At 35.5% G+C, this 26,853-nt stretch overlaps 1 protein-coding gene and 1 pseudogene across 3 annotated transcripts in view; both read left to right on the top strand.

The window, feature by feature from the left end:
* SEMA3E (semaphorin 3E) overlaps positions 1-26,853 on the top strand; it is a 284,166-nt gene that overhangs the window by 234,974 nt on the left and 22,339 nt on the right. For all 3 annotated transcript variants that reach the window (XM_010344863.3, XM_010344857.3, XM_003921149.4), the window contains exons 6-15: positions 5,151-5,270; positions 6,408-6,550; positions 7,602-7,716; positions 8,140-8,209; positions 10,911-11,055; positions 14,022-14,244; positions 17,063-17,154; positions 19,429-19,470; positions 21,000-21,166; positions 25,595-25,662. In XM_010344863.3, coding sequence (XP_010343165.1) covers positions 5,151-5,270; positions 6,408-6,550; positions 7,602-7,716; positions 8,140-8,209; positions 10,911-11,055; positions 14,022-14,244; positions 17,063-17,154; positions 19,429-19,470; positions 21,000-21,166; positions 25,595-25,662 — 1,185 coding nt within the window. The remainder of the gene's footprint in view (positions 1-5,150; positions 5,271-6,407; positions 6,551-7,601; positions 7,717-8,139; positions 8,210-10,910; positions 11,056-14,021; positions 14,245-17,062; positions 17,155-19,428; positions 19,471-20,999; positions 21,167-25,594; positions 25,663-26,853) is intronic.
* On the top strand, positions 1,590-3,981 carry LOC120365377 (DNA (cytosine-5)-methyltransferase 1 pseudogene; annotated as a pseudogene).

The raw sequence follows: 26,853 nt of genomic DNA, 5'->3' as shown, positions 1-26,853 counted from the left end.
ATAATTTTTAATAGAAAAACTCATGATTTTAAAGAAATCTAATCTTTATACCAATTATACATTAAAGATTCAGCAGAGCCCACATTAGCAAAATAAATTATATTTACAACCATTTAAGAAAATGGACTTTATATTTGGTTTGGGGAACATAATTCAACTATAATTAAAAACAAAGATATTTCAGAGAAATCCACACTCATGTGTTAATTAATTTTTTTAAGGGCCAACTTATTTATGCCATAGACTTGATGATTCCCAAGTCCTTTTATTGACTCTCTTTTATCCATGTTCAAATAGTTCAGACTGAATTCCAGGTAACAGGTCATATTCCTAACCATTGAGTTCATTTGGTCTCAAAATAGTACTTCTTCAAACATAGACATAAAATTTCTAGGGAAGACAGCACTAATTAACTGACTTTGTTATAAACTATGTTAGTGTTTTCCCTTTCTATTATCAAATAACACGATATGCTTAAGAGTTCTGACATAACTTTTCTCTGCCAAATTATATGTTGTTAAGTGCAGATTTAAATAATCATTTTTTAGTCTTGTTATTTTCTTACATCATACATTACATTTAGCGTAAGTTGAATATACCAGATGAGCTCAACAAATATATCTTTAAAAACTCTGTTATCTGAAAAATTTTCAAATACAAAGAAAAGTTGAAAGAAAAGTAAAATTAACACCTGTATACCATTTGCCTCGATTCACCAATTGTTAACACTCTGCCACATTTACTTTTTCCTGCCTTTCTCATATAGAATACATAATTTAAAATGAATTCTTTTTTGGAAACCATAGATTGTATTTATTTGTATCTCATAGAGTGCTTTAATCATGCACAGAGGATTTTGTGAACAGAGAAAAACTAATTAAAATTAATCTTTTTAAAATAAAAAAAAACTTACAGTAGTACTTCCAAAGCTTATTTTTTTAATCTTTGAGTTTAATTTATATATTATTATTCTAAATTTGGTATAACAAATGCAATCATCTTTACTTTAAAAAAATTAATGGTTAATGCAAATTGAAAATAAGTTTCCTTATAAATTACCATAGGTATAATTTAATTGATAATTTTCTCAAATGTTAAATCATACAATTATGTTTACTCTTTTAAAGTTTTCTAAAGCTTTAAAAACTTTACCTTGAGGGAAAAAACTCTTCATAAGTAATGAAACAATTTTAAAAGTTCTATTAAATAAGATTTATAAATAAAGTACTCAAGATCTCTTAAATTCTGTTTATATATTTGGTCTAATTCTTATACCTGCAATTTTAATGATCGTAATTATAACATTAATTACATAATTAGATATATTAAGTTGGAAATATAATTAATTTTGAAATCTCTTAACCTTTAAAGCACTAAATATCATGTGTATGCATACGTTCCAAACTAAGCAAAAATGCATTAGTAACATGTAATATAATAATCATATCTATTTTAGAACTAGACCAAAGTTATTCGTCTCTCACTAAGAAAATCATTTTACCACTCTGCTTTGAGGTTGCTGTTTCCAGCAACCTGCTGTTACCATTTGTTTCTTGACCAGAGACTTTTGCCCAGGACAGGACAACTGAGCTAGGCATGGCCAGGACATCCTCCCAGTCCAACTGGTGGGCACACTGTTCCTGGCGGAGGAATGTGAGGACATGCAGCTTTCATACATCCGCAGCAAAGTGAGGGTCGTCTACAAGGCCCCTTCTGAAAACTGGGCCATGGAGGGAGGCATGGATCCCGAGTCACTGCTGGAGGGGAACGATGGGAAGACCTACTTCTACTAACTATGGTACGATCAAAACTACGCGAGATTCGAGTACCCTCCGAAAACCCAGCCAACCGAGGACAAGTTCAAGTTCTGTGCGAGCTGCGCTCGTCTGGCTGAGATGAGGCAAAAAGAAATCCCCCGGGTCCTGGAGCAGCTTGAGGACCTAGACAGCCGGGTCCTCTACTGCTCAGCCACCAAGAGCGGCATCTTGCACCGAGTCGGTGACCGCGTGTATCTGTCCCCCGAGGCCTTCATTCAACATCAAGCTGTCCAGCCCTGTGAAACGCCCATGGAAGGAGCCCGTGGACGAGGACCTGTTCCCAGAGCACTACTGGAAGTACTCCGACTACATCAAAGGCAGCAGCCTGGACGCCCCTGAGCCCTACCGAATTGGCCGGATCAAAGAGATCTTCTGTCCCAAGAAGAGCAACGGCAGGCCCCATGAGACCGACATCAAGATCCGGCTCAACAACTTCTGCAGGCCCGAGAACACGCACAAGTGCACCCCGGCGAGCTGCCATGCAGACATCAGCCTGCTCTGCTGGGGCGATGAGGAGGCCGTGGTGGACTCCAAGGCCGTGCAGGGCCGCCGCGCCGTGGGGTACGGGGAGCACCTGCCCGAGTGTGTCCGGGAGTACTCCGTGGGCTGCCCCGACCGCTTCTATTTCCTTGAGGCCTGTAATGCGAGGAGCAAAAGCTTTGAAGATCCTCCCAAGCATGCTCGTAGCCCTGGAAACAAAGGGAAGGGCAAGCCCAAGTCCCAAGCCTGTGAGCCGAGCGAGCCGGAGACCGAGATCAAGCTGCCCAAGCTGCGGACCCTGGACGGGGTTTGTCGGAGGGATTCCGCCGAGCGGGCATCTCTGAGACGCTGTGGGCCATCGAGACGTGGGACCCCGCAGCCCAGGCGTTCCGGCTGAACAACCCCGGCTCCACGGTGTTCACAGAGGGCTGCAACGTCCTGCTGAAGCTGGTCGTGGCTGGGGGGGGGGGACCACCCACTCCCGTGGCCAGCGGCTGCCCCAGAAGGGAGACGTGGAGACGCTTCAGCGGCATGAAGCGCTTCAACTCGCGCACGGACTCCAAGTTCAAAACCTCCCCGGTGGTCCCCTTCCTCAGCTACTGTGACTGCTCCTGGCCCCGGTTCTTCCTCCGGGAGAACGTCGGGAACTTTGTCTCCTTCAAGCGCTCCGTGGTTCTGAAGCTCAGCCTGCGCTGCCTGGTCCGCATGGGGGGTCAGTGCACCCTTGGCGTTCCGCAGGCCGGTCCATGTGGCGTGGCCCAGACGCGGAGGCGGGCCACCATCCTGGCCGCAGCCCCTGGAGAGAAGCTCCCCCTGTTCCCGGAGCCACTGCGTGTGTTTGCGCCCCGGGCCTGCCCGCTGAGCGTGGTGGTGGACGACAAGAAGTTCGTGAGCAACATTACCAGGTTGAGCTCGGGTCCTTTCCAGACCGTCACTGCGCGAGACACGATGTCTGACCTGGCAGAGGTGCTGAACGGAGCCTCGGCGCTGGAGATCTCCTGCAACCGGGAGCCTCTGTCCCAGTTCCAGAGGCAGCTCCGGGGCACCCAGCACCAGCCCATCCTCAGGGACCACCTCTGTAAGGACGTGAGTGCACTGATGGCCGCCCGCATGCACCACATCCCCTTGGCCCCCGGCTCAGACTGGCGAGATGTGCCCAGCATCGAAGTGAGGCTCTGGCACGGCACCATGGCCTGGAAGCTGCGGTACCCCCACGCCGACAGGAGGAACGGCCGCAGCAGCTCCTGGGCCCTCCATGGAGTCTGCTCTGTGTGGAAGCCGCAAAGCCTGCGACCCTGCAGCTAGGCAGTTCAACACCCTCATCCCCAGTGCCTGCCCCACACTGGGAACTGGCACAGCCACTGGGCTGGCCTCTACGGAAGGCTCGAGTGGGGCGGCTTCTTCAGCACAACCGTCACCAACCCCGAGCCCTTGGGCAAGCAGAGCCGCGTGCTCCACCTCGAGCAACACCGTGTGGTCAGTGTGCGGGAGTGTGCCCGCTCCCAGGGCTTCCCCGACACCTACTGGCTCTTTGGCAACACCCTGGACATGCACTGGCAGGTGGGCAATGCCATGCCGCCACCCCCGGCCAAGACCATTGGCTTGGATAGCAAGCTCTGTGTGTTGGCCAAAGCCCGAGAGTGCCTCAGCTAAAATAAAGGAGGAGGAAACTGCTAAGGACTAGTTCTGCACTCCCGTCACCCATGTTTCTGGCACCGGGAATCCCCAACATGCACTGATGTTGTGTTTTTAACATGTCAGTCTGTCCGTTCACATGTGTGGTACATGGTGTTTGTGGCCTTGGTTGACATGAAGCTGTTGTGTGAGGTTCACTTATCAACTAATGATTTAGTGATCAAATTGTGGAGTACTTTGTGCATTCTGGATTTTAAAAGTTTTTTTATTAAGCATTATATCAAATCTACCACTGTATGAGTGGATATTAAGACTTTATGTAGTTTTTATATGTTAAAGTATTTCTTCAAATAAATCTCTCCTATAAACAAACAAGATAAAAAGTGAGTTTTGGGAAAAGATTCTAAGTCCCTCTGCTTCAGAGCTCTTGATAGTTCTGGGGTTCAAGTTATACTTTCCTTTAAGTTATTTTAATGTCTTTTTTCTGACTCAAAAGACACATGGTTATTCCTGAGACCCTGCCTACATTGCGTAATTGCTCAGTCTGATTTTAAGTCTATGACTGCACCACGTTGCAGCTAACTTCATTCAATCACGTTGACTGATTAAATTCTGAGCGCTTTTTATATTCTTCCTATCTGACTGAGCCACAAATTTACAAATTGAATGATAACTGATTGGATTATATCATCTTTGTTAAACTTGGTTGTTCCCACACTAAAATGATATAATGATGGGAATATCTTGTTACAAGAACAATTTCAATTAGCTGACTGACATATAAAACATATAATCATCACAATAACAATAATAATGATAAAGCCCTGATGATATGAAGGTTAAAAGAAGTCTAGGAAAATAAATGAAGCCAGGGTCTTTACCAAAATCTCATATAGGTCTTAATATTTACCAGCTATTCTTCAAAGTGCTTTACTCTTAACTACCTTACTGAATGCAGTTCCTTTTTTTATTTGTAAATGAGGAAACCGAGGCACAGGGAACTTAGCAACTTACCCAAGTTCACACTTAGTAAGTGACAGACTCTGGAATCAAATCCTGGGAGTCTTACTCTACCATCCATGCGCCTAACAATGATAGTATTAATATCATAAAATACATATTATAGATATGGATGTGTTTAATATAATTGTGACTTATACCTTGTCTTCAAATCCAGAAACAAATACTGACTTCTCTTTTACTGATGCTCCCATGTAGGTACTGAATTGTTTACTGGACTCTACAGTGACTACTGGATCAGAGATGCTTCGATCTTCCGCAGCATGGGACGACTGTCTCATATCCGCACTGAGCATGATGATGAGCGTCTATTGAATGGTAAGGACGAGGAGAAGAGAATGTGAATTAGGATTGAAACCAACTTTAAAACCTATGGAAAATGTTGCCATTTTGATAATAATGAGAATACAAATACAATTCTTTTATAAATTTCAGGATGCTTTACTAGCAATATTCTTTAACTAAAATATTGTGTATGATACGTGTATATAATTTTCTATCAAAACTGATTGGCTTAATTATAAAATCAGTATGCCTTTTGAGCAATACTTAGAAATCAGTATTTAAATAAGGAAAATTAAACAAATGTGTGAAAAGTGAAAAGTCCATATCCAATAAGCTTTTTTGTCTACTTTTATCTATTGTTATAATTTTTGATGAATTGATTGCCCTACTTTGCTTGTTTTAATAGGATTGCATTGCACTTTAGAGACAAAACTCTAGGAGAGTCATTAGACATTCATTGATACAGAATTCTTTGTAAGAAGTAAGTTTTCTGTTTTGGCACACAGGTGTATGTAGGTGCTAGAATATTGTTTTATGGTGAGCATTTTAATCACTTTCCACATTTTTATTAAGCTTTAAAATGCATAGTCATTATTGATGATACCTTTTACATGTTTTACATACCATATCAAAGATCATTTATTCAAATTTCTTGGACTGCAGTCTCAAAAATAGAATATAAATTTTCTACTTTGAAATTAAAATGATCTGTGTGCTCTACTTGTAGATAATTTATGAATTAAAAATAAATAATAATACATTTATTTATTGTGACTTTATTTATTTAATATGTTACTTATACTTAGATTTCATTTTTACCTACAATGGGAGGAAATTTATAGATTGTCTTCACCGTGCTCACAATCTGTTCCTGAATGCATTTTAAGTTCGTATTGCATGTTGTTTGAAATTGTTCTTTTCTCCTGGATTCTTTTATTTTCTAATTAAATATTCTTGTAATCTTTCTAAAATGGCTGTTAATATGCAAATAAAGTAGAGATTTCTTCATCATGTTTAAGTTTGGTAAAAAAATTCAATAAAAATATTTCTTTTATGAAACAATGAAAGTTAAACTGAAGGATTCAGATGATATATAATTTATTGGAATAACTTATTAGCATTGTGCTGTAATATCTGTTTCACTTTCTCTCCTATATTTTGTTCCTATAGAACCAAAATTTGTAGGTTCATACATGATTCCTGACAATGAAGACAGAGATGACAACAAAGTATATTTCTTTTTTACTGAAAAGGCACTGGAGGCAGAAGACAATGCCCACACAATTTACGCCAGGGTGGGGCGACTCTGTGTGGTGAGGCTTTCTCTCTCATTATGCTTGCTTATCTCACAATTTATGGTCAGGCCTTTATTAAGTTTAAAGTAAGTTTCTACTTTTAAATATTTTCTAGTACTCTATAGAATTCTAGAATTCTATAGACTGCCTACCATTGATATTTAGTATACCAACCTCTACATTTCATATCTAGTAAACGATGTATCTTAAAAGAAACTTGTATTTCGTGTGATTTTCCCCATTTTTGAAGCCATACCAAGAAGCCATACTAAGAATGGTCTGTAATTAGACCATTCTTCTTCCCAGGCAGAAGTTTGAACTTTATTTTTCTTAATGAATTTAACCAGAATCTTTTTTATTCCTTTAGTACACAGTACAAATAATATACATAGCTATGTTTGAATCATTTGGTTGGTTAGGGTTATTTTAAAAATCCATCTGTAGTTTATTGAATATTTAGAGAAGTTGTTTGGGAACATTTAAAACCAGTAGGAGTAGCAACATATATTGAGCTAATCTAATAAAATTACAAATGCAAAGTTACCTTGGCATTTAAGAAGACGTATAAGAATAAATTTACACATATATAAATATATGCATATATGTATATTGTGTGTGGTGTATGTCTATATGTATATACATGTATAGCATAGACGTGTGTGTGTGTGTGTGTGTGTGTATTTCAAATTTTCTTGAAAAGCTTTCTTCCTTTAACAAACAACGCTTCTATATTTCTGAGAGAGGCAGATTGTTTACAAATAAAGTAATAATCATGATTACTGTATCTCTCCACTATTCTATTTGGGAGAGATTTCTATATTAATATTGTTTAATATCTGCAAAATATATTTAATATATCAGGTGAAAGCGCACTGATAAGGCAGAATGAAGAAACAAAAGCAAGAGAAAAATTGTGGGGAATTGCACGTTTGACGTTACTTGAGAATTATGTCAAATTTTCCTAGTTAAAAAAGTCATAATGCTTAGCATCTGCATGTTTAATAATACAGAATCTATGGTTGGTCAAAATTCTTTAGGGTATCTATTTACCTCCTTTTGTTTTTCACAGAATGATATAGGAGGGCAGAGAATACTGGTGAATAAGTGGAGCACTTTCCTAAAAGCCAGACTGGTTTGCTCAGTACCAGGAACAAATAGGATTGACACATATTTTGATGAATTAGGTAAATGCTTTTAGGTGAATTAAATTTGCTCTTTTGTGTATATGCTTTGTAACTTTATCTCTAGGACAAATAGAAAACTTGTTTTCTGTGTATTTGACCTCTGTCTAACATAGAGCAAGTTTCTGTTCTTTTCATTTTGGCCAGGCCCACATGCTGGGGGAAAAGAAATTGCAAGAACAAAAACAGGCTCATCTTGTTAGCTTAGAGTCAGTGTCTGGTTCCATCCTGTTGTTCAGCTCAAGGCCACCCAGAGCAGCTGAAGGATTGGCTCTGTTGAGACTTGGTCATGGTTGTACAATTGTACACGAAAACATACATCTTAAAATCTATATTGGGTTCTAAACAAATTTATGTCAACACATTTTCTTTGCATGTAAAGAGAGCTAACAATACTAAGTGATGAAATGGTCTTTAATTTTTCAGAGGACGTTTTCTTGCTACCTACGAGAGATCATAAGAATCCAGTGATATTTGGACTCTTTAACACTACCAGGTGAGAAATTTATGCAGCCAGTAAAACAATATAAATCAAGAGATACCTCACTGGACTCTTCCTTCTTGGTGTATGTAACTTGAAAGACTATTAACCCAATTGCTGTTCTCATTTTCTATTCTTTATAAATCACCAGTTGATCTTTATTCTCCAATGTTTGCAAATGTAATTTCATTTTCCAAAGCTCAGTCTCAATCCAAATCCTGTTTTAGTATCGTACCCAGAATCCTCCCGTGCTCAATATTGGACTCTCTTCACTCTCTAACATAGAACACAGTGATTTTTTTCCCACATACAATTCATAAGATATCAGTCCTTACAATGTGTTATTATTGTAAAAGTCTAGGATAATTTCTTTATTCATCATATAAAATTTTCCAAGCCAGGCTTTCAGGCTTCTGTATCAGCCGTTACTCACTCACCTCGGATATTTTCTCTCTGAGTTCACTAACGGTCTGATTCTGAGAAGATAATGCCTTGACAGATGCTAGTCAGTGTCTGCTTTGCTAGTTTCCATTACTATGTTTTTATTTATTCACTTATCTTGCTTGAAATGACTTTCTCCTCCAATACTGATTTAAATCAGTTCTCCAATACTTATCAATTGCCATATCCAAGAAAAGTTCCTTGATTTCTTAATCCCAGAGCACTCTTCTCACTCCTTTATTCTGCTTTTCCTGCTCTTCTGTTGATTTACATGTTCGTCATTTCCTCTCTATCTTTTAAATTTGCTGCTCAAGTTTAAGATACATAATCTTTTGTTTTCCCTTTTATGTTTTTGTATTTTTTACCACGGGAAAGTGCTATAAAAATGGGTAAAATATTACTTCATGTATTTTGATACACAAATAAAAATATTAGAATCAGTTTTTTTATAAGGTTATATACACAATTTCCTGAGTATCTTTCTAGATAAGGCATAGTGTACGTGAAATGACTAGGATAAAAAATAAAGAAGAATATACCTCAGTTATCTTGACAGGGCCAGAATAATATTACTGAATTTCTCTTTCACTTTGTATAAGCCATGAACTGTCACATAATTATGTACACTGTGTTTACGTGGGATCTTTCCACACAGCTTTAGTTTTTATTTTTCAGCAGGTGGTTTTTAATGCTCATGTTAGACAAGAATATAATATATCTTTTTAGGCAAGAATCCTGCTGTTGCAAAGAGACCTTTCCTTCAACAGAGAAACATGGAAACAATTTGTCTATCAATTATTCTTTGATGCAAAGAAAAATAGTTAATGTAAGTTGGTAGTTATCTCAGTACATGGAAAATACTCAACTTTTTTAACTTCAACTCATTTCTTACGCTGTGAATAATTCATACATTGCCTGATAATTCAGTGGATTTATATGATAAATTTAAGCCACGGAATAATTGGTCTAGTTTTTCTGTGGGTTAATAAGATCAGATTATAAGCTGTTTTCCTAAATGATAGCATAAGGGCTTTTTCTGAGAAATCAAACGTAACGCATGACTTTCTACTATAATTTCTGTTTTGACTGTTTAATTTATATAAATCTGAGAACAAAAGCTTCCCAGCTGTTACCTGACATAAGGATTGATATTTGTAGAATGGTGATCAAAGGTGTGCTACTACTTTAGTTAGGGGGCTATCTCAAGTGTTCCCTGTATCCTAGGCATTTCCAATTGCTTCAAGGTGTATTATAAAATCTGTAAATTGGTGCTGTTGGACAATAATATAACTTCTGTTTTACAGGTGTCTCAGGATGTAGGAAACTTTATTTATATAGAACTTTGAATTTTGCAAAACACTTTCACAAACATTAGTTATTTGGATTCTTACAATACAGAGAATCTGATAACATTAAAATTCATTCAGTTCATGCTAAATTAAGAAATATGGCCAGACTGTTTTAAAAAATAATCTTTAAAAATGTTCTTTTGTAGACTCTGATTACAAATGCCTTCAGTGAAGCTTCCATAGTTAGTCAACTACTGCCTTTATCCTGTCAAGTAGAAATTTTAGTCAAGAAAATTATTTTGCTTGCTGTTAGTTCTGGAGATGAAAGACCTAATTTTTATATAATGAAATTTTCTTATGCTTAACATATGCAGTCCAGTCATCTTTTTACTATAGATACTTTTCAGTGCCTGGAGGAAGAAATATACAAGCATATTAATGTTTATATGAACCCAGCTAAAAAATGGGAAAAAAAGGCTTAAATTTTCATAAGACTTTAAATTGTTCTTGAAGTCACATACATTAATACATTTAATACATCTTAATAGAATTTGTAGCAATAGTAACAGCATAGTGAGTGAGAAAACACTGTCTACTTTGAAGATAAAACAACGTAAAAGGAGATAATACCTAAATGAGTAATTCAACTTGGAAATGTCTTTGTTAATATGAAGGCCAGATCTCCCTTAATAAAAAAATATAAAACACAATACCAGGGTTTAAAATAAGTGAAGTAACATTATTTTTGTCATTCTAACAGTGCCATCTTCAGTTGTATTAAGTAGGCAATTAAGAAAATGATAAGTTTTAGAGTTTCAAAATTTGAAATATTGCAATAGTTAACATATCTAGAATATTTTTTGCTTAAAGAAATTACAACTACTTTACCCAAAAGACTTGACTTTTATCTTTGTAGGCTGGAGTGTTTGGCTAAGTGACCAGCTAGTTAGTTCCAGAATAATAATTATCTTTTTTTGTATTTTCAGTAATGTTTTTCGAGGGCATGCTATATGTGTCTATCATATGTCTAGCATTCGGGCAGTCTTCAACGGACCCTACGCACATAAGGAAGGACCTGAATACCACTGGTCAGTCTATGAAGGAAAAGTCCCTTATCCAAGGCCTGGTTCTGTAAGTTTACTTATGTAACAAATAATTCTTACTTTAAGGACTCTTTTAGTAATATTTTGTTCACTGTTTCATGTGTTTTACAAGACTTTGTGATTAAACAATTAAGGAATTCTAAACCTAAAAGTATGATTGGTGAAAAGTGCATGTAGTAAAGAAATATTTCAGATCTCAAGTTTTATGCTTGTTATTTAATAAAAAGAACATATAATAGACAAAGTAGCATTACAAAATATTATCAATATTTTGGGTAAGTAACAGCAATTAAAACTTTATTTTTAAAAGTATTTGTACATGAGGCCAACAAACATGAAAAAATGCTCATCATCACTGGTCATTAAAGAAATGCAAATCAAAACTACATTGAGATACCATCTCACGCCAGTTAGAATGGTGATCGTTAAAAAATCTAGAGACAACAGATGCTGGAGAGGATATGGAGAAATAGGAACACTTTTACACTGTTGTTGGGAGTGTAAATTAGTTCAACCACTGTGGAAGACAGTGTAGCGATTCCTCAAGGACCTAGAAATAGAAATTCCATTTGACCCAGCAATCCCATTACTGAGTATATATCCAAAGGATTATAAATCATTCTACTATAAGGACACATGCACACAAATGTTCATTGCAGCTCAGTTTACAATAGCAAAGACCTGGAACCAACAAAAATGCCCATCAATGATAGACTGGACAGGGAAAATGTGACACATATACACCATGGAGTACTATGCAGCCATAAAAAATGGTGTGTTCGTGTCCTAACCTGGAAACCATTATTCTCAGCAAACTGACACAAGAACAGAAAATCAAACACCGCATGTTCTCACTTATAGGCGGGTGTCGAACAATGAGAAGGCATGGACACAGGGAGGGGAGCATCACACACAGGGATCTGTCGGGGGGAAATAGGGGAGGGACAGCAGGGGGCGGGGAGTTGGGGAGAGATAGCATGGGGAGAAATGCCAGATACAGGTAATGGGGAGGCAGGTAGCAAATACACTGCCATGTGTGTACCTATGCAACAATCTTGCATGTTCTTCACATGTACCCCAAAACTTAAAATGCAATAAAAAAAGTACTTGTGAACACAAAAACATTCAGTAACATGAGCATCATATTTCTCTCAGCCTCTTCAGTGGCGTTAGCGCCACATATAATTTCAAGCAGGAGAAAGCCACCAAATTTTTATATCCTGATGTTAAAATCAGCCTCTAAATTCCCTAGGCCAAACTGTCTTCTTCTTATTGTAGGAAATCTAAAAAAAAAGTTTTTTCTCTACCTCCTCAGAATATATAGCATCTCATTTACCATCTTTGCTGGCCCCTTAGGAAAGAAATGTCAATACAAAAGTATTGCTAGGTTATAAAAGTTCTACTACTTGCCTCTGAACTGTACTATTAAGATTCTTCTTAGTTAGGCATGCACACTTTTGTGCTTTAAGCACACATGGCTAAAAGTGGTGATGATAGTGATGGTGATGATGAGATGATGACTTTGTATCATTCATCCTGTGTGCAACTAGGTCGGAAAAACTTTAGATCATTGTATGTGCTCTGTGAGCTTTGGAGAGCAAACATTTAACTTGTCACACAAGTCAACATCTATACTCTTACAAGCCACTGGTGAAATCTCATCACTGTACTGATTCCACAATTACTTGCAAGTCAATAGATACTGTTTTTGTAGAGCCAAAACCCAAAGTGGAAAAAAACCATACCTCCATTAACAAGTGTTAAGACTTTACCATTTTAATCACGCTCTCTCACTGGCTTAAAATTATGACTTCTAGAGAGACATAGAGTATATTTTATTTCATTCTATTGATTGAAATTACAATTTTAAATGGAGAAAACCTACTCCTGTGGTTTTGCTGGAAATGCTTCTTGAAACCACATGGTCTTAAAGGAGCTTTGGAGGAAGTGACTGGTTATGGAACTGCTTCCAAGCTAGTCCAAAATGTTTCCAATTATGTATCGTGAAAGTACACTCAAGTGAAAAATCCATGCCAAATTAGGAAATAAGGTCTGATTTTAAAAACCACACCATTATCAATGACCTCTTTGTGGAATCAGATTACTAAACTACTGTATTTATACTATAAAGTGGAAAATTTTTATCAAGACAATCATTGAAATTGCTGCTAGTTCTGGAGGAAAATATGTAAAATAAGGGAGCACTTACTAAAAAGCATGAATCAACACATTTAAAGGTTTTCCAATGAGTAACTTAAGCTGCTGTTGAATATTTAATTTTATAGCCAGTGGTTTAAAAATTGGCATGGTATAGTACATATTTCTTGTTTTCCTAGTTTATTTTGTCAAATCCATTAACAAATACAAATTCATATAGATTATAGTAAATAGAGTGTGTTTTTATACCATTGATAATTAGCAGTGATAACATCTGAATAGATTTTCATGTAACAGCACTAAAATTCTATAGTCAGTGAGCCAAACAGAACCATCATTGATCATATTATCATAGACTTAGTAATGGTAAAGCTATTTTGTACAGCTGTGATCCTTAGAAGTTTCAGCACAACAAAAAGATTTCTTTTGTATGAACGATAGATTATTTCCCTTCAAAATTTAACTTATATCACAAAAACCAGATTTCAAAATCAGAAAAAGTAATGTGAATATATATTGATGTTAAAAATTTTACCACCCCCAAACTGTCTTGATATTAACTACTTCCCTTTTCCAAAATTTTTCTAGTTTTTCTGTATATCTAGTGCTGCATGTACTTCTAAACCTAAAATAAAAGTTACAAAAAAGAAAAACATATTTTTCTAAATATGTTATTTACTGTTTATTTATAAATACTTATTTTTAAATGTTACTTATTTCTAAATGTACAATTGACAATTTGACATCTTCAGTTTTTCTGATTCTTCTCATAATTGATTATACATTTTCTCTTTAAGTGTAAAGCAAAAAGAATGATCGAATCCACTTGTTTTTCAGTGTGCCAGCACAGTAAATGGAGGGGGATACAGAACCACCAGGGACTATCCCGATGATACCATCCGATTTGCAAGAAATCATCCACTAATGTACCAGGCCATAAAACCTGCCCATAAAAAACCAATCTTGGTAAAAACAGATGGAAAATATAACCTGAAACAAATAGCAGTGGATCGAGTGGAAGCTGAAGATGGCCAGTATGATGTCTTGTTTATTGGAACAGGTACAGAGATGAGAAAGTACTCAGAGACATTTAAATTGACCTTTAAATTAAGTAATTTTAGTAATATTTCTAAAAGCACCTATCAACAAATCTGTTCATTGTTAACCCATTTCACACTGCTAAGCCAAATGAAAAAGAATGAAATAGAGACCTCATGTGACTGCAATAGTAAGAGTTTATGCCAATTATCTGGGAATATTATCACTTTCATTGTCAGGAGTGCCATGGTTTGACCAAAAAAATACGTGGTTTGTTTCAGATATGAGAAATATTAAAGCTACCAAAGAGAGGATTTGGGGCTTGTATAGCACATGCTTCCTTATACATAATCACTACTTCATATGCATCAATCAATAAATAAGTGAAGAGATGAATAATAGATGTTAATGAACAAAGTTGGTCCCAAATAGAAGTTCTCATAGTGGAAGTAGAGTGTGATAGCAAGATTGGTTCTATCAGTTTCCCACCTTTATTACTGCCTTTGCTCAGTGAGTCCCGGAGATTTTGTAAACAACTTGGAACTTGGGACAGTAACTTCACCTAAATCTGCAAACATATTAATTCTTATGAGTCCACGTCAAGATCAACCATTTGTACCAAGCAGGCCCAATATTACCCATAATATCCTGTATTAATAAAGTATGATAAATATGCTAAAAGTGACATTTTCAAATAAATGTGTAATTTCAATTAACCCATACATTAGATCTAACTTGTAGAAGAGAACTTGAAATTTTTCAGCCTCCAGAGTAGTAGGTAGCAAATTCTTTGAAGTGTTTTAAAATCCTATAATCATTTTTAAAGTGTTTAAAATGATTCTTTTTATTTAGCATAGTAATTGCTAGAGTAGTTGATCTTTAGAGAAGTGAGCATTCTAACATACATGACTTTAATCATAGATATATAATTCCAAAGAAATATTGGAATAAGCCCAGATCAGGAAACAGGATGTAATATTAATATTAATATTGGTGCTTGGACTTCTCCAGTACTCCCTTTTTTTTTCTTTGAGATGGAATTTTGCAAGTGCAATGGCGTGATCTCAGCTCACTGCAACCTCCGCCTCCCGAGTTCAAGCGATTCTCCTGCCTCTGCCTCCAGAATAGCTAGGATTATGGGCATGTGCCACCACACCTGGCTAATTTTGTATTTTTAGTAGAGATGGGGTTTCTCCATGTCGGTCTGGCTGGTCTCAAACTTCTGACCTAAAGTGATCCGCCAGCCTTGGCCTCCCAAAGTTCTGGGATTACAGGCGTAAGCCACTGCACCCAGCCATTTGTTGTTTTTAAAAGCAAAGATTGGGCCGGGCGTGGTAGCTCATGCCTATAATCCCAGCACTTTGGGAGGCCAAGATGGGTGGATCACGAGGTCAAGAGATCGAGACCACACTGGTCAACATGGTGAAACCCCGTCTCTACTAAAAATACAAAAATTAGCTGGGCATGGTGGCACGTGCCTGTAATCCCAGCTACTCAGGAGGCTGAGGCAGGAGAATTGCCTGAACCCAGGAGGCGGAGGTTGCCGTGAGCTGAGATCCTGCCATTGCACTCCAGGCTGGGTAACGAGAGCGAAACTCCGTCTCAAAAAAAAAAAAAAAAGCAAAGATTTAAGCAATAAAACATCTATCTTATTCTTAGAAATTGATCTCTGGTACGAGCTGTATTTTATTCATTCATTTTAGGAAGTTAGTAAGTTAATATTAATAATGTACTCTGCACTGTAAGTTCAAGATTAACATGTCATCAGATTTCTTTAACAAACTTGAAATTACTTGGTCATAAATTCACTCATAGTGATTACCAACGAAATTTTTCAAAGCGTCATAATCAATAATAATATTTGATAAAAGTAATTAAAGTATTAGTTTGGTGCAAAAGTAATTGCGTTTTTTTTGCTGTTACTTTAATGACAAAAACCATGATAACTTTTGTACTAACCTAATTTGTTATTTGTAAATGCCCTGGAAAGGAGAAACCATATCTACCAGTCCAAGAATGTTTTTAGAAATACCTGCTTCTCATATTGATCAAAGTCATTCCAGAGAATTCCAGAAGTATCAAGCATCTATTTGTGCTGCCATATACACCATGTTTAAAGTAGCTTTCAGTAAAAATTGTCTTGCATCATGCATCACAGAAAAAGTAGCTAGAATAATTTGGCATCTTTCTTACATGTTATTAGTTCTAAAAGATATTTCTATTTTTAAATCTATGATTGGATATTTGGATCCAGCTATTTGAAATAATCATTATTTCCTCTTCTTTTCTGGCCAGGCATATAAAATTAATTTTGCTATTTAAAAATATGAGTTTATAAGTCATCATATTGTTTTAAACTGGCAGTGATTAAAATGTTTCATGCTTCTAGATTTCAAATCCTATTTGAATTTATAGTCACTACTTTTTTCTTTTCTTTTTCTTTTCTTTTCTTTTTTTTTTTTTTTTTTTTTTTGAGATGAAGGCTTCTCTGTCATCCAGGCTGTAGTGCAGTGGCATGATCTTGGCTCACTGCAACCTCCGCCTCCCACATTCAAGCAATTCTCCTGCCTCAGCCTCCCGAGTAGCTATGATTACAGGCACTCACCACCACGCCTGGCTACTGTTTCTCTTTTGTCTTTTTAGTAGTGACAGGTTTTTGCCATGTTGGCCAGCTTAGTCTCGAACTTCTGACCTCAAGAGATACACCCTGCCCCAGCTTCCCAATGTGATAGGATTATAGGCATAAGCCATCTCACCCAGCCAGCTACGTGGATTTTGATTATTTGAAAACCAGACTGTGACATAGCTTCTAGTTTATTTCTTGTTTTGTTTTCTTGTAGATAATGGAATTGTGCTGAAAGTAATCACCATTTACAACCAGGAAATGGAATCAATGGAAGAAGTAATTCTAGAAGAACTTCAGATATTCAAGGTATTTAAAGTAAAAAATACAGACCAAATTTATGCATTGCAACTACAAGTGAGATGTAAATAGGAAAGATATTATGTCCATTTTTTACCAACAGGTGTGTTGTAGATTCAGAGCTAATGTAAGTGAATAATTATTTCAAATTTTAATACATCTATTTGATTTTTACAGACTTTTCAACTGAGAGGTCAATATGTACTTAGCATGGAAAAAATTTCAGTGAATAAACTGTGACTATAAAGAAATAACATTTATACTACTTATAATTTTCAAAGCCAGTATTACAGTCACGTCTTGTACAAATGTACTATTAATGCTGAGAAAAAAATTATACATTTTCATATTGTGAACATTGTGGCAATGTAAGCATACTGCTTTTTATTAAGTGCATCAATTATGCAAAGAATTTACTAAAAAAAAATAGAAAATGATAATGAAAAGATTAGACATGAAAAAACAATTACATATGCAGATACACATAGACATAGGTGCATGTGTGTATATATGTGTGTGTGTATGCATATATATATACCACACACGCACTTATACAACCCCCCCCAACACACACACACACATCAAGTCATATCATTTGCAGCAGTTTTGGTTTTAAAAGTGGTTGTAACACTGAACTATTGAATATTGATCACTGCTCCTGTGGGAAACAAGGGGTTATGTTCCAGCAGATTTCTAATTATAACATAACTGTCAACAGATCAATTTGTAACCTTCTTTTATGTGTGTTTGTGTTTAAAGATAGCTTATTTAATATGTACTACTGATGGATTAACATTGAACTAACAGACAACAATGCTATAATCCATGCCTGAATGAAGCTTTCAATGTTAAGGCACAGTGAAGCTTTTCTGAGTTTAGGAACATGAAACAGAACTTCAGCACTATGCTCGGGGGCCATTTAAAAAAATAAAACACCAACGAAAAGCACAGACATGTGACAACTTTGGCACTACATAATCCATGAAAAAGATACTTATTTACACTAAGAAAGCTGAAACAAGAAGGCAGAGTGACACCTTGTTTCATCTCAGCTGGGAATGTGCATGTCTTGTGACTCAATTTTTTTGCTCTTCTGAGTGTGCAGGTGTCCGTGAGTGAAAAACACACAATGTTTTGATATTGGGGATACAATAAATTTTAGCAAGTAGGTTAATTTGCAAGTACAGAATCTGTGAATAAAAAGGATTGGCTATATATGTTTATAATGGGTATATGTGAAAAGATTTTATAAATGAAAAGCAGTACATTTTGCCTTTGCTGTACTAAAATGCAGATTCTCTAGAATCACACCCAAACTTAACCACCATCCTGTATCAACCAGAGCAGCTATGCTTTTGTTTATTTTGCACTCTGGGACTCTATATAAGATTTTGTTTCATGCTATGAAATGAAATGTGTTTAGTATTTACTCACCACAGTGTTTTGTTCATGTAAACTCTTAAGAACATTGCTGCCTGATTGAATAAATGAATAAATGTATAAAAGCATAAAGATTCTGTAGTTTAAAATTAAAAAAAAACAACACTGACCTAGAGGATCAAATGTTCCCTTTTAGAAAACAGTTCTTCAAAGGATAATCATCCCTAGAGTGTATTTCACCTGCCTGTGGTTTTCCGCTTGCGTAGATGATCTGAGTTTATTGTTTTTCTTAGGGGTGGACTAGCCTTCACAATCCTAAAACAACATATTGATTCTCAAAGCTATGGTATAAATTGTTCTTCCTCTGGTGCAGTTCTAAGAAAATCAGGTTATTCATCTTCTTCAAAGGATCCTGAGTTAATTGTGATTCACCATGATCACTCCAACAGAAAAATATTTTGTTTAGGTTTGGGTTTAAATGATTAAAAATCACCTGGTTTATTAGCAATAACACCTACTGAAAGACACTGGTTTAATTTTGATGGTTCAGTTACATTAATAGAAAGAACATTCCGACTTTTTAACTTTATTTAAAGATACTTGAGTTTCCAAAGCACAAGTAATATTCAAATGCAAATACAAAAACCATATTCAAGAGGCAAACAATAAGCTGGTTGTATCACCTACGGCTCTTCTCATCTGCAAATCTGCCCACCTCATTAGAAAAAAAAAAGTTTTTAAAGCTGTATTTTAATTGTATTTGCATATTGATTTATTAAAATGAAAGCTATAGAGTACTTAACACAGAACCACTTACATAGCTAACGTAATTTCAGGAATTGACCAGCATATTAAGGTAAATGTTTTTATTTTATTTCTAAAAAATCTTTTTTAAAATTTCAGGATCCAGTTCCTATTATTTCTATGGAGATTTCTTCAAAGCGAGTAAGTTTTCTGTGTGTGTCTGTGTATGTGTGTAGATGTGTGTGTTCTATATGTAAAGGTCAAGGGATATGTGTTTATATCTGAACTTATTACAGTTTTATTTTTCTTTTATTGCTTTATTTTATTGTAGTAAGAACATGTGATCTACCCTAACAAAATATTAAGTGTGCAATACATGTTTAATGACTATAGGTAAAGTGTTAAACTGCAGACTTCTAAACCTTATTAATCTTGTTTGACTGAAACTTTATGTCCATTGACTGGTTCTGACAAAAGTATATCATGATTTACATTTAATACATGTCTTCATTTCTATGGAAAGGTAGATGAGAGTAGTTTTACTTCTATAATCATGATAGCACTTTATTCCCTGGTTATTTTTCAATAATGTTTTCCAAAAACAGTTGTAACAATGATAATCCAAGAGTGTACAATGAAACACATCTCTGTTCTACTTCATTGAAATCGTTTAATGTAAACTTCTTTAGAAACACTTGTACATACTGCACCAAATTTATTTATAAATGATTCTTCATGTTCATGCAAAAGGAAAGATATGATACTAAATGTTCAGCTACTTGTTCTGTAGATAGATAGATAGATATACACATCATTCTTCTTAATGTTATATGTCAGTATTTAAAAGGCCATTTACTTTCCAATTCTCTTATTAATTATTCCTGTAGATTTGTTTTCTGTTTTGAGATAGGGTCTCACTGTGTTACCCAGGCTGGAGTTTCAGTGGTGCAATTACAGCTCACTGCAGCCTCGACATCCCAGGCTCAGGTCATCCTCCTACCTCAGCCTACCGAGTAGCTGGGACCACAGGTGTGTGCTACCATGTCCAACTAATTTTGTATTTTTTGTAGAGACAGAGTTTTGCCATGTTGCCCAGGCTGGTCTCAAACTCCTGGGCTCAAGCAATTCACCTGCCTTAGCCTCCCAAAGTGCTGGGATTACAGGCATAAGCCACTGCACTCAGCTGTTTCCATAGTTCTTTAAAAAAAGATCTGCAGTGTTGGATAATGCAAGACAGTAAACACAGCTTTTTGAGTTGTTGTCAAGTTCAGTCTAGCAATTTTGGTACTCCTGCATTTATGTCTATGAACATATCTCAAATTTTAGAGAAATGAAAATATAAATATTCTACTATCTATATTGAACAACTGCTATTTTTTTTTTTTTTTTTTTTTCATGATGGAGTTTAACTGTTGTCTCCCGGGCTGGAGTGCAGTGGCACGATCTTGGCTCACTGTAACCTCCACCTCCAAGGTTCAAGCAATTCTCCTGCCCTAGCCTCCTAAGTAGCTGGGATTACAGGTGCCCACTACCATGCCTGGCTAATTTTTTGTGTTTTTAGTAGAGATGGGGTTTCACCGCATGGGGCAGCCTGGTCTCAAACTCCTGAAACTGCTGTAATTTAAGTGAATTTTTACTGAGGTGATTGTGTGCAAATGTGAAAACTAGGTGTAAGAGCTCAGTGTAAGTTTTGTCCATTGCTGCTAGTGACCTCTTTTTGATTTCTATAGCAACAGCTATATATTGGATCTGCTTCTGCCGTGGCTCAAGTCAGATTCCATCACTGTGACATGTATGGAAGTGCTTGTGCTGACTGTTGCCTGGCTCGAGACCCTTACTGTGCCTGGGATGGCATATCCTGCTCCCGGTATTATCCAACAAGTACACATGCAAAAAGGTGAGACATGATACCTGATGAACTATTTCTCTTGCTCAGGAAAACCCTCATAACTCTAATCCTGTTTTTTTTTTTCCTCTTCTTTTTTTTTTTTTTTTTTTTTTTGGTCTTTTTCTTTTTTGCATACATTCCATGAAAAATAACCAAGCTATTTTTATTTAAATAAATCATCATAATTATATTTTGTTCATAATAGAAACTTTGAAAGCTTGAAGCTTTCCAGAAAATACCTGTATTAATTATTGTTGATAGAGACTGGAGCTGAACATGCTGTTGACCTTTTATTTTTTCACCCAGGTTTGAGTCAGTTCTTCCCTCTTTTGAAACTTTTGCTGCAAGACATGAAACGAGTTTAGATAAAGTGGAAATGTGGAAATGGTGAGCCACCACACATGAGAGATTCAAAGACTTAACAAGAAAATAAAGAAAGAAATTCTAAAATACATCCTGCATTTGCCCCATGTCCTTTCTACCAGCTGGTCTTCATTTATTTCATTTTGAAAGTGAATATTTTAACTCCTAGGCAAATGCATGACCTGTATAATTAATGAAATGTGTGATTTAATTCAACACAAATGAAAGGTACTTAAAGACCTCCAAACTCCAATGTCTACAATTCTGTGAGGTCATTTCCATTTCCTACAGAAGGTAAATCCCAGGATTCTTTAAGCAGAGATCTTGAGGTGCAGTTAAGTATTTTGAAGAATAAGGATATCTCTTCACTCAAGCCATATGAAGTTGTGCATTCTTTGTGGAAATACCTCAGGAAAAATGTATTTTTGTTTCTTACAGAATAAGCAGTTTCTTTCTTGTAATAGATGACCAAAGATAAAATAAAAGGCAAAATAGAAGTATAGACAATTTTCCTACTGAAAACCAGTTTCTATTAATTTCAGTTATTTTTATTATTTAACTTTGGGTTGCATTTCTGTAAACCTTTTTCAGAATATAATTTAACCCAATTTAGTGTAGTTCTTGTTTTATATGTTCAAATATGTAGTAGAATCTCATTTAAACTTCACTCATTCAAAACTTTTGTTAATTTTACTTGAGCTAAATTAACACTCCAGTGAGTATTTTAAGAAATGATATAATAAGCAGATAGTAAAATTATGCTTTGAGAGGACATGTCTGAGCTAAATTTACCAACTGTGTTACAGAATTGAACAAATTAATTGATTTTGCAGAATGCTTCTTGATGTTTGAAAACAATTCTCAAAGACTATAGTCATATAATTATCTGAAAGTATTAACTATTAGTGTATTTGCCTATTAAGCCAATTACTATATTATGTGCAAGGGTTATGAAGAAATAATCATAACCTCTTGTCTAAAGGAAATTGAAAACTAAAGTGAAGAATGGAATTGTAAATAATGATAGTAAGTAGTAGCTTGCTATTGAGCACTTACTATGGATGAGGTACTGGATTAAGAGCAATGCATTTAAAACTTTATTTGATTCTCAAAATAATATGGCTTTTGAACTTAATCTGGAAGGTAGATATGTAAGATGATTCCAGTCAAAGGGAATTAATTGTCTGTACAAATAAATAGAATGCTTAGGGAAAAGCATGCAGTACCATGGATCAGGAGTGAAATAATAGAAGAATATGAGGGTAGAATGTGAATTTTACCACAAATAATAACATTATTTTATTTTTATTAGCAACAATACAAATATTTATAAGCTTTGCACCAAATGCTTATGAATGACAAGGTTTTGTGTTAGGCATGCAGTAGTGATAAGGAATTTTAATTTAGCAGCTTCCATCTTTTTATTTTTATTTTTATTTTTATTTTTTTAGTATATGATGCATCTTTTAACAGTGTACAGCCCTAAGCTTGATAACATAGTAGATGTGGTGGACAAAAAGAGTTACTTAGAAAAAGTCAAATGAATGAGAAAAGTAGTAGACAGGAAGGCATGAAATGCAGGAGTCAGAAGCTGTGCTCATAAATGAATTAGTTCAATTCAGTGACATGTAATGGAGATCTTTCAGTGGTGTCAAATTCTTTTGAACCATCACTCACCCCTGGAGGAGAACTCTTTGGATAAGTTCCAACACATGAAGGCAAAGTGGTTTGCTTTTATAGCAGATCGTTTTTGCTTCAGACCTGAATAGAAGCAGAAATTGAAAACTAGTCATTAAAATAAATACTTTTCTGTTCACAGTGTGAAAATGAGTCAACAGAGGAAAAACATTAATTCACAATCCAAACCAGTTGTTTAAAATGATCTTCCAAAATACATTGTAGTTTATAATGCTAGGTCTTTTTCTTCCCCTTGCTCTTGTATTTTGCCTATTTCCAGTATTCTCTTTAAAAATTTATAGGAGAGGCTAGAGATATAAGAATAATATAAAACTTTGAGAATGAAAGCAACTTTGCTCAACCTTTCTGAAACTCCTCCATACAAACACACACACACACGTACTAAAGAAAAGGAATAAATGACAACTATATGGGGATAATATAAAATGAACTGAAACCTTGCTGGAGAATGTGGCATATTTCTTTTTAAATATATATTTCCAATAACTTTTAGCAATATTTGTGCACTCAGTTCTGGATGTTGCTTATCTAGAATTATTTAATTATAGCTTCCTTATCCTCACATCACTTGTATAATAATCTTTATACAACATCATCTCTGCAAAGGGGAAGCCATTTCTCATTTCACTGATTTTATTCTTATCCATTATTCATTATTGCTCATCAGGCTTTAGGTTCTCAATATAGAAGCAATACTCAACAAAGTGAGAAATTAACAACAGCATTTTAATTCTCATCTAGATCTGCTATTAGTTGTATCATAGTTGTATATGCTAGTATAATGTAGAAGCTAAAACATACTTTTGTCACAGGTCATAATCCCAAAAATTGATTGGAGATGTTCATCTGCCCTAGTTTTCAGTATATATTTATATGTTAAATAAGATCTGAACTCCTGTGTGAGAAAGCACTTGATCACTTGAAATAGCACGCTATTATTGTTATGTATAAACAGTGTACCCTAGAATGAAAAGAAGAGAGACTGAAATAGCTTTTAGGTGTCATTTTGCCACCTTTATTTTACAAGGGAGGACCCAAAGAGCCAGGAAAGGGAAGAAATGTGCATATGATCATGCAGAATATTAGTGGTGGTATTGGGAATTGAATCTGGTTCACTTTTCCAAATTTCGTCATTGCATATGGTTAAAGCATCTCATTGTCACTTTGGAAGCTATACTATCACCCTCCAGGGTAAAACTTCTGCTTTGCCTTCTGTTTTTCCCTCAGTCTTGAAGAAATGCCATGAATTAGAGAAGCAAGTGATATTTTCCACCTTTATGTAATACTTCTATTTTAATCTGTAAACTAAATTAAGTATCTCAGAGATCTTGATTTAGAATTTCAATGCTATTAATACTAATGATAATTTTCATTGTTTAATCCCTCAGAAAAATGCTTACAAATTATATCATTTTATATATACATGTATATAAAATGTTATATATTTAAAGGATTATGTTTTTATATATAGTCAAAACATCATATATATGTTAGAATTATATATATATATAATGTCATATATATTCAAAACATTGTATATATTGTGTCTATTCTGGAAATATATATATATATATATATATATATATATATATATATATATATATGGTTTGGAATTTCTCCACAGATACAGAATATTGTGTTTCTTTCAGTTATATATCTAAACAATCTATGAAATTAAAAATATACTAGAAATGTCTCTGATTATGCTAGGCAGATTGAGGGGAAAAATATTAATATTTCTTGAGTCCCACTAGATGCACAACATACTGCTAAACGTGAATAGCACACCATCACATCGAATAGAGCCATACACTTTCTCAATGTTATATCTGAATAGTAAGCTGAGTACAGTATATTATTAGTTTATATCTTATTTTTAGAAATTCTGTTTGTACTATTGATTATCATGGCTATAGAGCAAAATATTTTAGATTCTAACACCTTTTTCATTTGCACTTTATTATATATGGGAGTTTTATACTCCAAATAACTGTTTTGTACTCACTAAATACTCTACTTCAAATCCCATTGTCTTTATTTGCCCAAATACTTTACCATTCAAGACATTCTTAAACTAGAAGATTTCTTGTTGAACTAAATTTTTAACAGAAAGTGAAGAGAAATTTATTCAATTGTTGTTTGAGTTTCCATAATTCAACATTATGTAAATTAAAAACAGGGTAACATAGATCTTAACTACTGAAGAACATATAATGGAAATATGAAAAACTATGAAACTTGGATTTTATCCTTATTTCATATGAGTGATCTTTTTTTCAGTAGCAGAATACTACTTATATATTTAATGCAATTGGCTATATTTTAAAGCCTAGGAAATTGAAATATGAACATCTAAATGCATTTACTTTCTTTCAGGCGTTTCCGCAGACAAGATGTTCGGCATGGAAATGCAGCTCAGCAGTGCTTTGGACAACAGTTTGTTGGTAATCTATAGAAAATCAATTGTTCTGGGTTACTTGGAGAATACATTGAAGATAAACTGCAAACTTCTTAAAAGAGTTTTATTTTCTTTGCGATTCATGTGTACTAGAACAATGTAATGAGAAGTATTCTTTTTCTCTCACATGTAGTTAAAATTTTGTAAATGTGACATCTAATTTTACATGATTAAGAAAATAAGTTTTATGCACCACCACCAAGCTTTGTTATTAAGCTAATTATTAAAACAGAAACCCTGGAACAAGAATGCTGCATACTTTAGGTGGTAGATACCACAGTAACTCATATGATTTACTGCTTTATCTCATACTGAGGAATATCTTCACCATGTTATGTAGCTTCTGGGAATTTTATCAACCGATATTACTTGTATCAAGCCATCTCCTAAGCTTTGAGATAGATAAAGTGAAAAAGCTTTCACTCTTTTACCTAAGTTGACTAAGTGTAGGGCTGGGGTTGGTGATTCAAAAAAGGTGATAGGATGGTGGTCTCTGATGGGCAAGGAAAGGGGGAAATTTCATCTTTAGGCAAAAGTAAGGAAGTTAAGACAGACTTTCTCTATTAACAGTCTCCTGAGTCTTTCTGTTATGGTGGTGATTGTTGAATAGGCTATATTTAGTGTCACTGAGCTCACTAGGAAGTAACAAGAAGAAAGGATACCATACATGAGAAACCAGAAGTGGTTATAGGCAGAGTCAGAAACTATGCTCCAGCATCACTATGCTGGACCCCAGGCTGACCAGGATTCAGTGGAGGACTCAAGCCTCTGGGAACACTGGCAAGAGAAAAGCAGGACCTTCATCTTAGGGAAGTTTAGGGGTTAGTTCTGAAGGTACGTAGGATTCAGGCATAGGAAAACTAAGTCCAGGGGTCCAGTTATTGAGTCTTGGTTAAAAAAGAAAAAGAGTAATCCTGCTTTCTTTTATTCCCTACTGCAGCTAAGTGTACTTGCCTGAGTTCAAGTCCAGTGAGAGCCTTTCTGGTCCAAGACATAGATTATAATCAAGCTCTATTTCATGAAGTCCCTAGTTCAGTTTCATATTCCCTTCTCACTGCAGGAGCCCAACAGCCAGATAAATTCAATCCCTTGTCAAGATATCTTCACATTTGTGTTTATGTAGTGGCATTTTGCCTGCATTTCTGGTTTCTGCTTTTGTTTGTAACCATGAATTTCA

Source organism: Saimiri boliviensis, chromosome 10, assembly GCF_048565385.1.
Source record: "Saimiri boliviensis isolate mSaiBol1 chromosome 10, mSaiBol1.pri, whole genome shotgun sequence".
Lineage (NCBI taxonomy): Eukaryota > Metazoa > Chordata > Mammalia > Primates > Cebidae > Saimiri > Saimiri boliviensis.
This window is presented reverse-complemented; position numbering and strand designations above follow the sequence as displayed.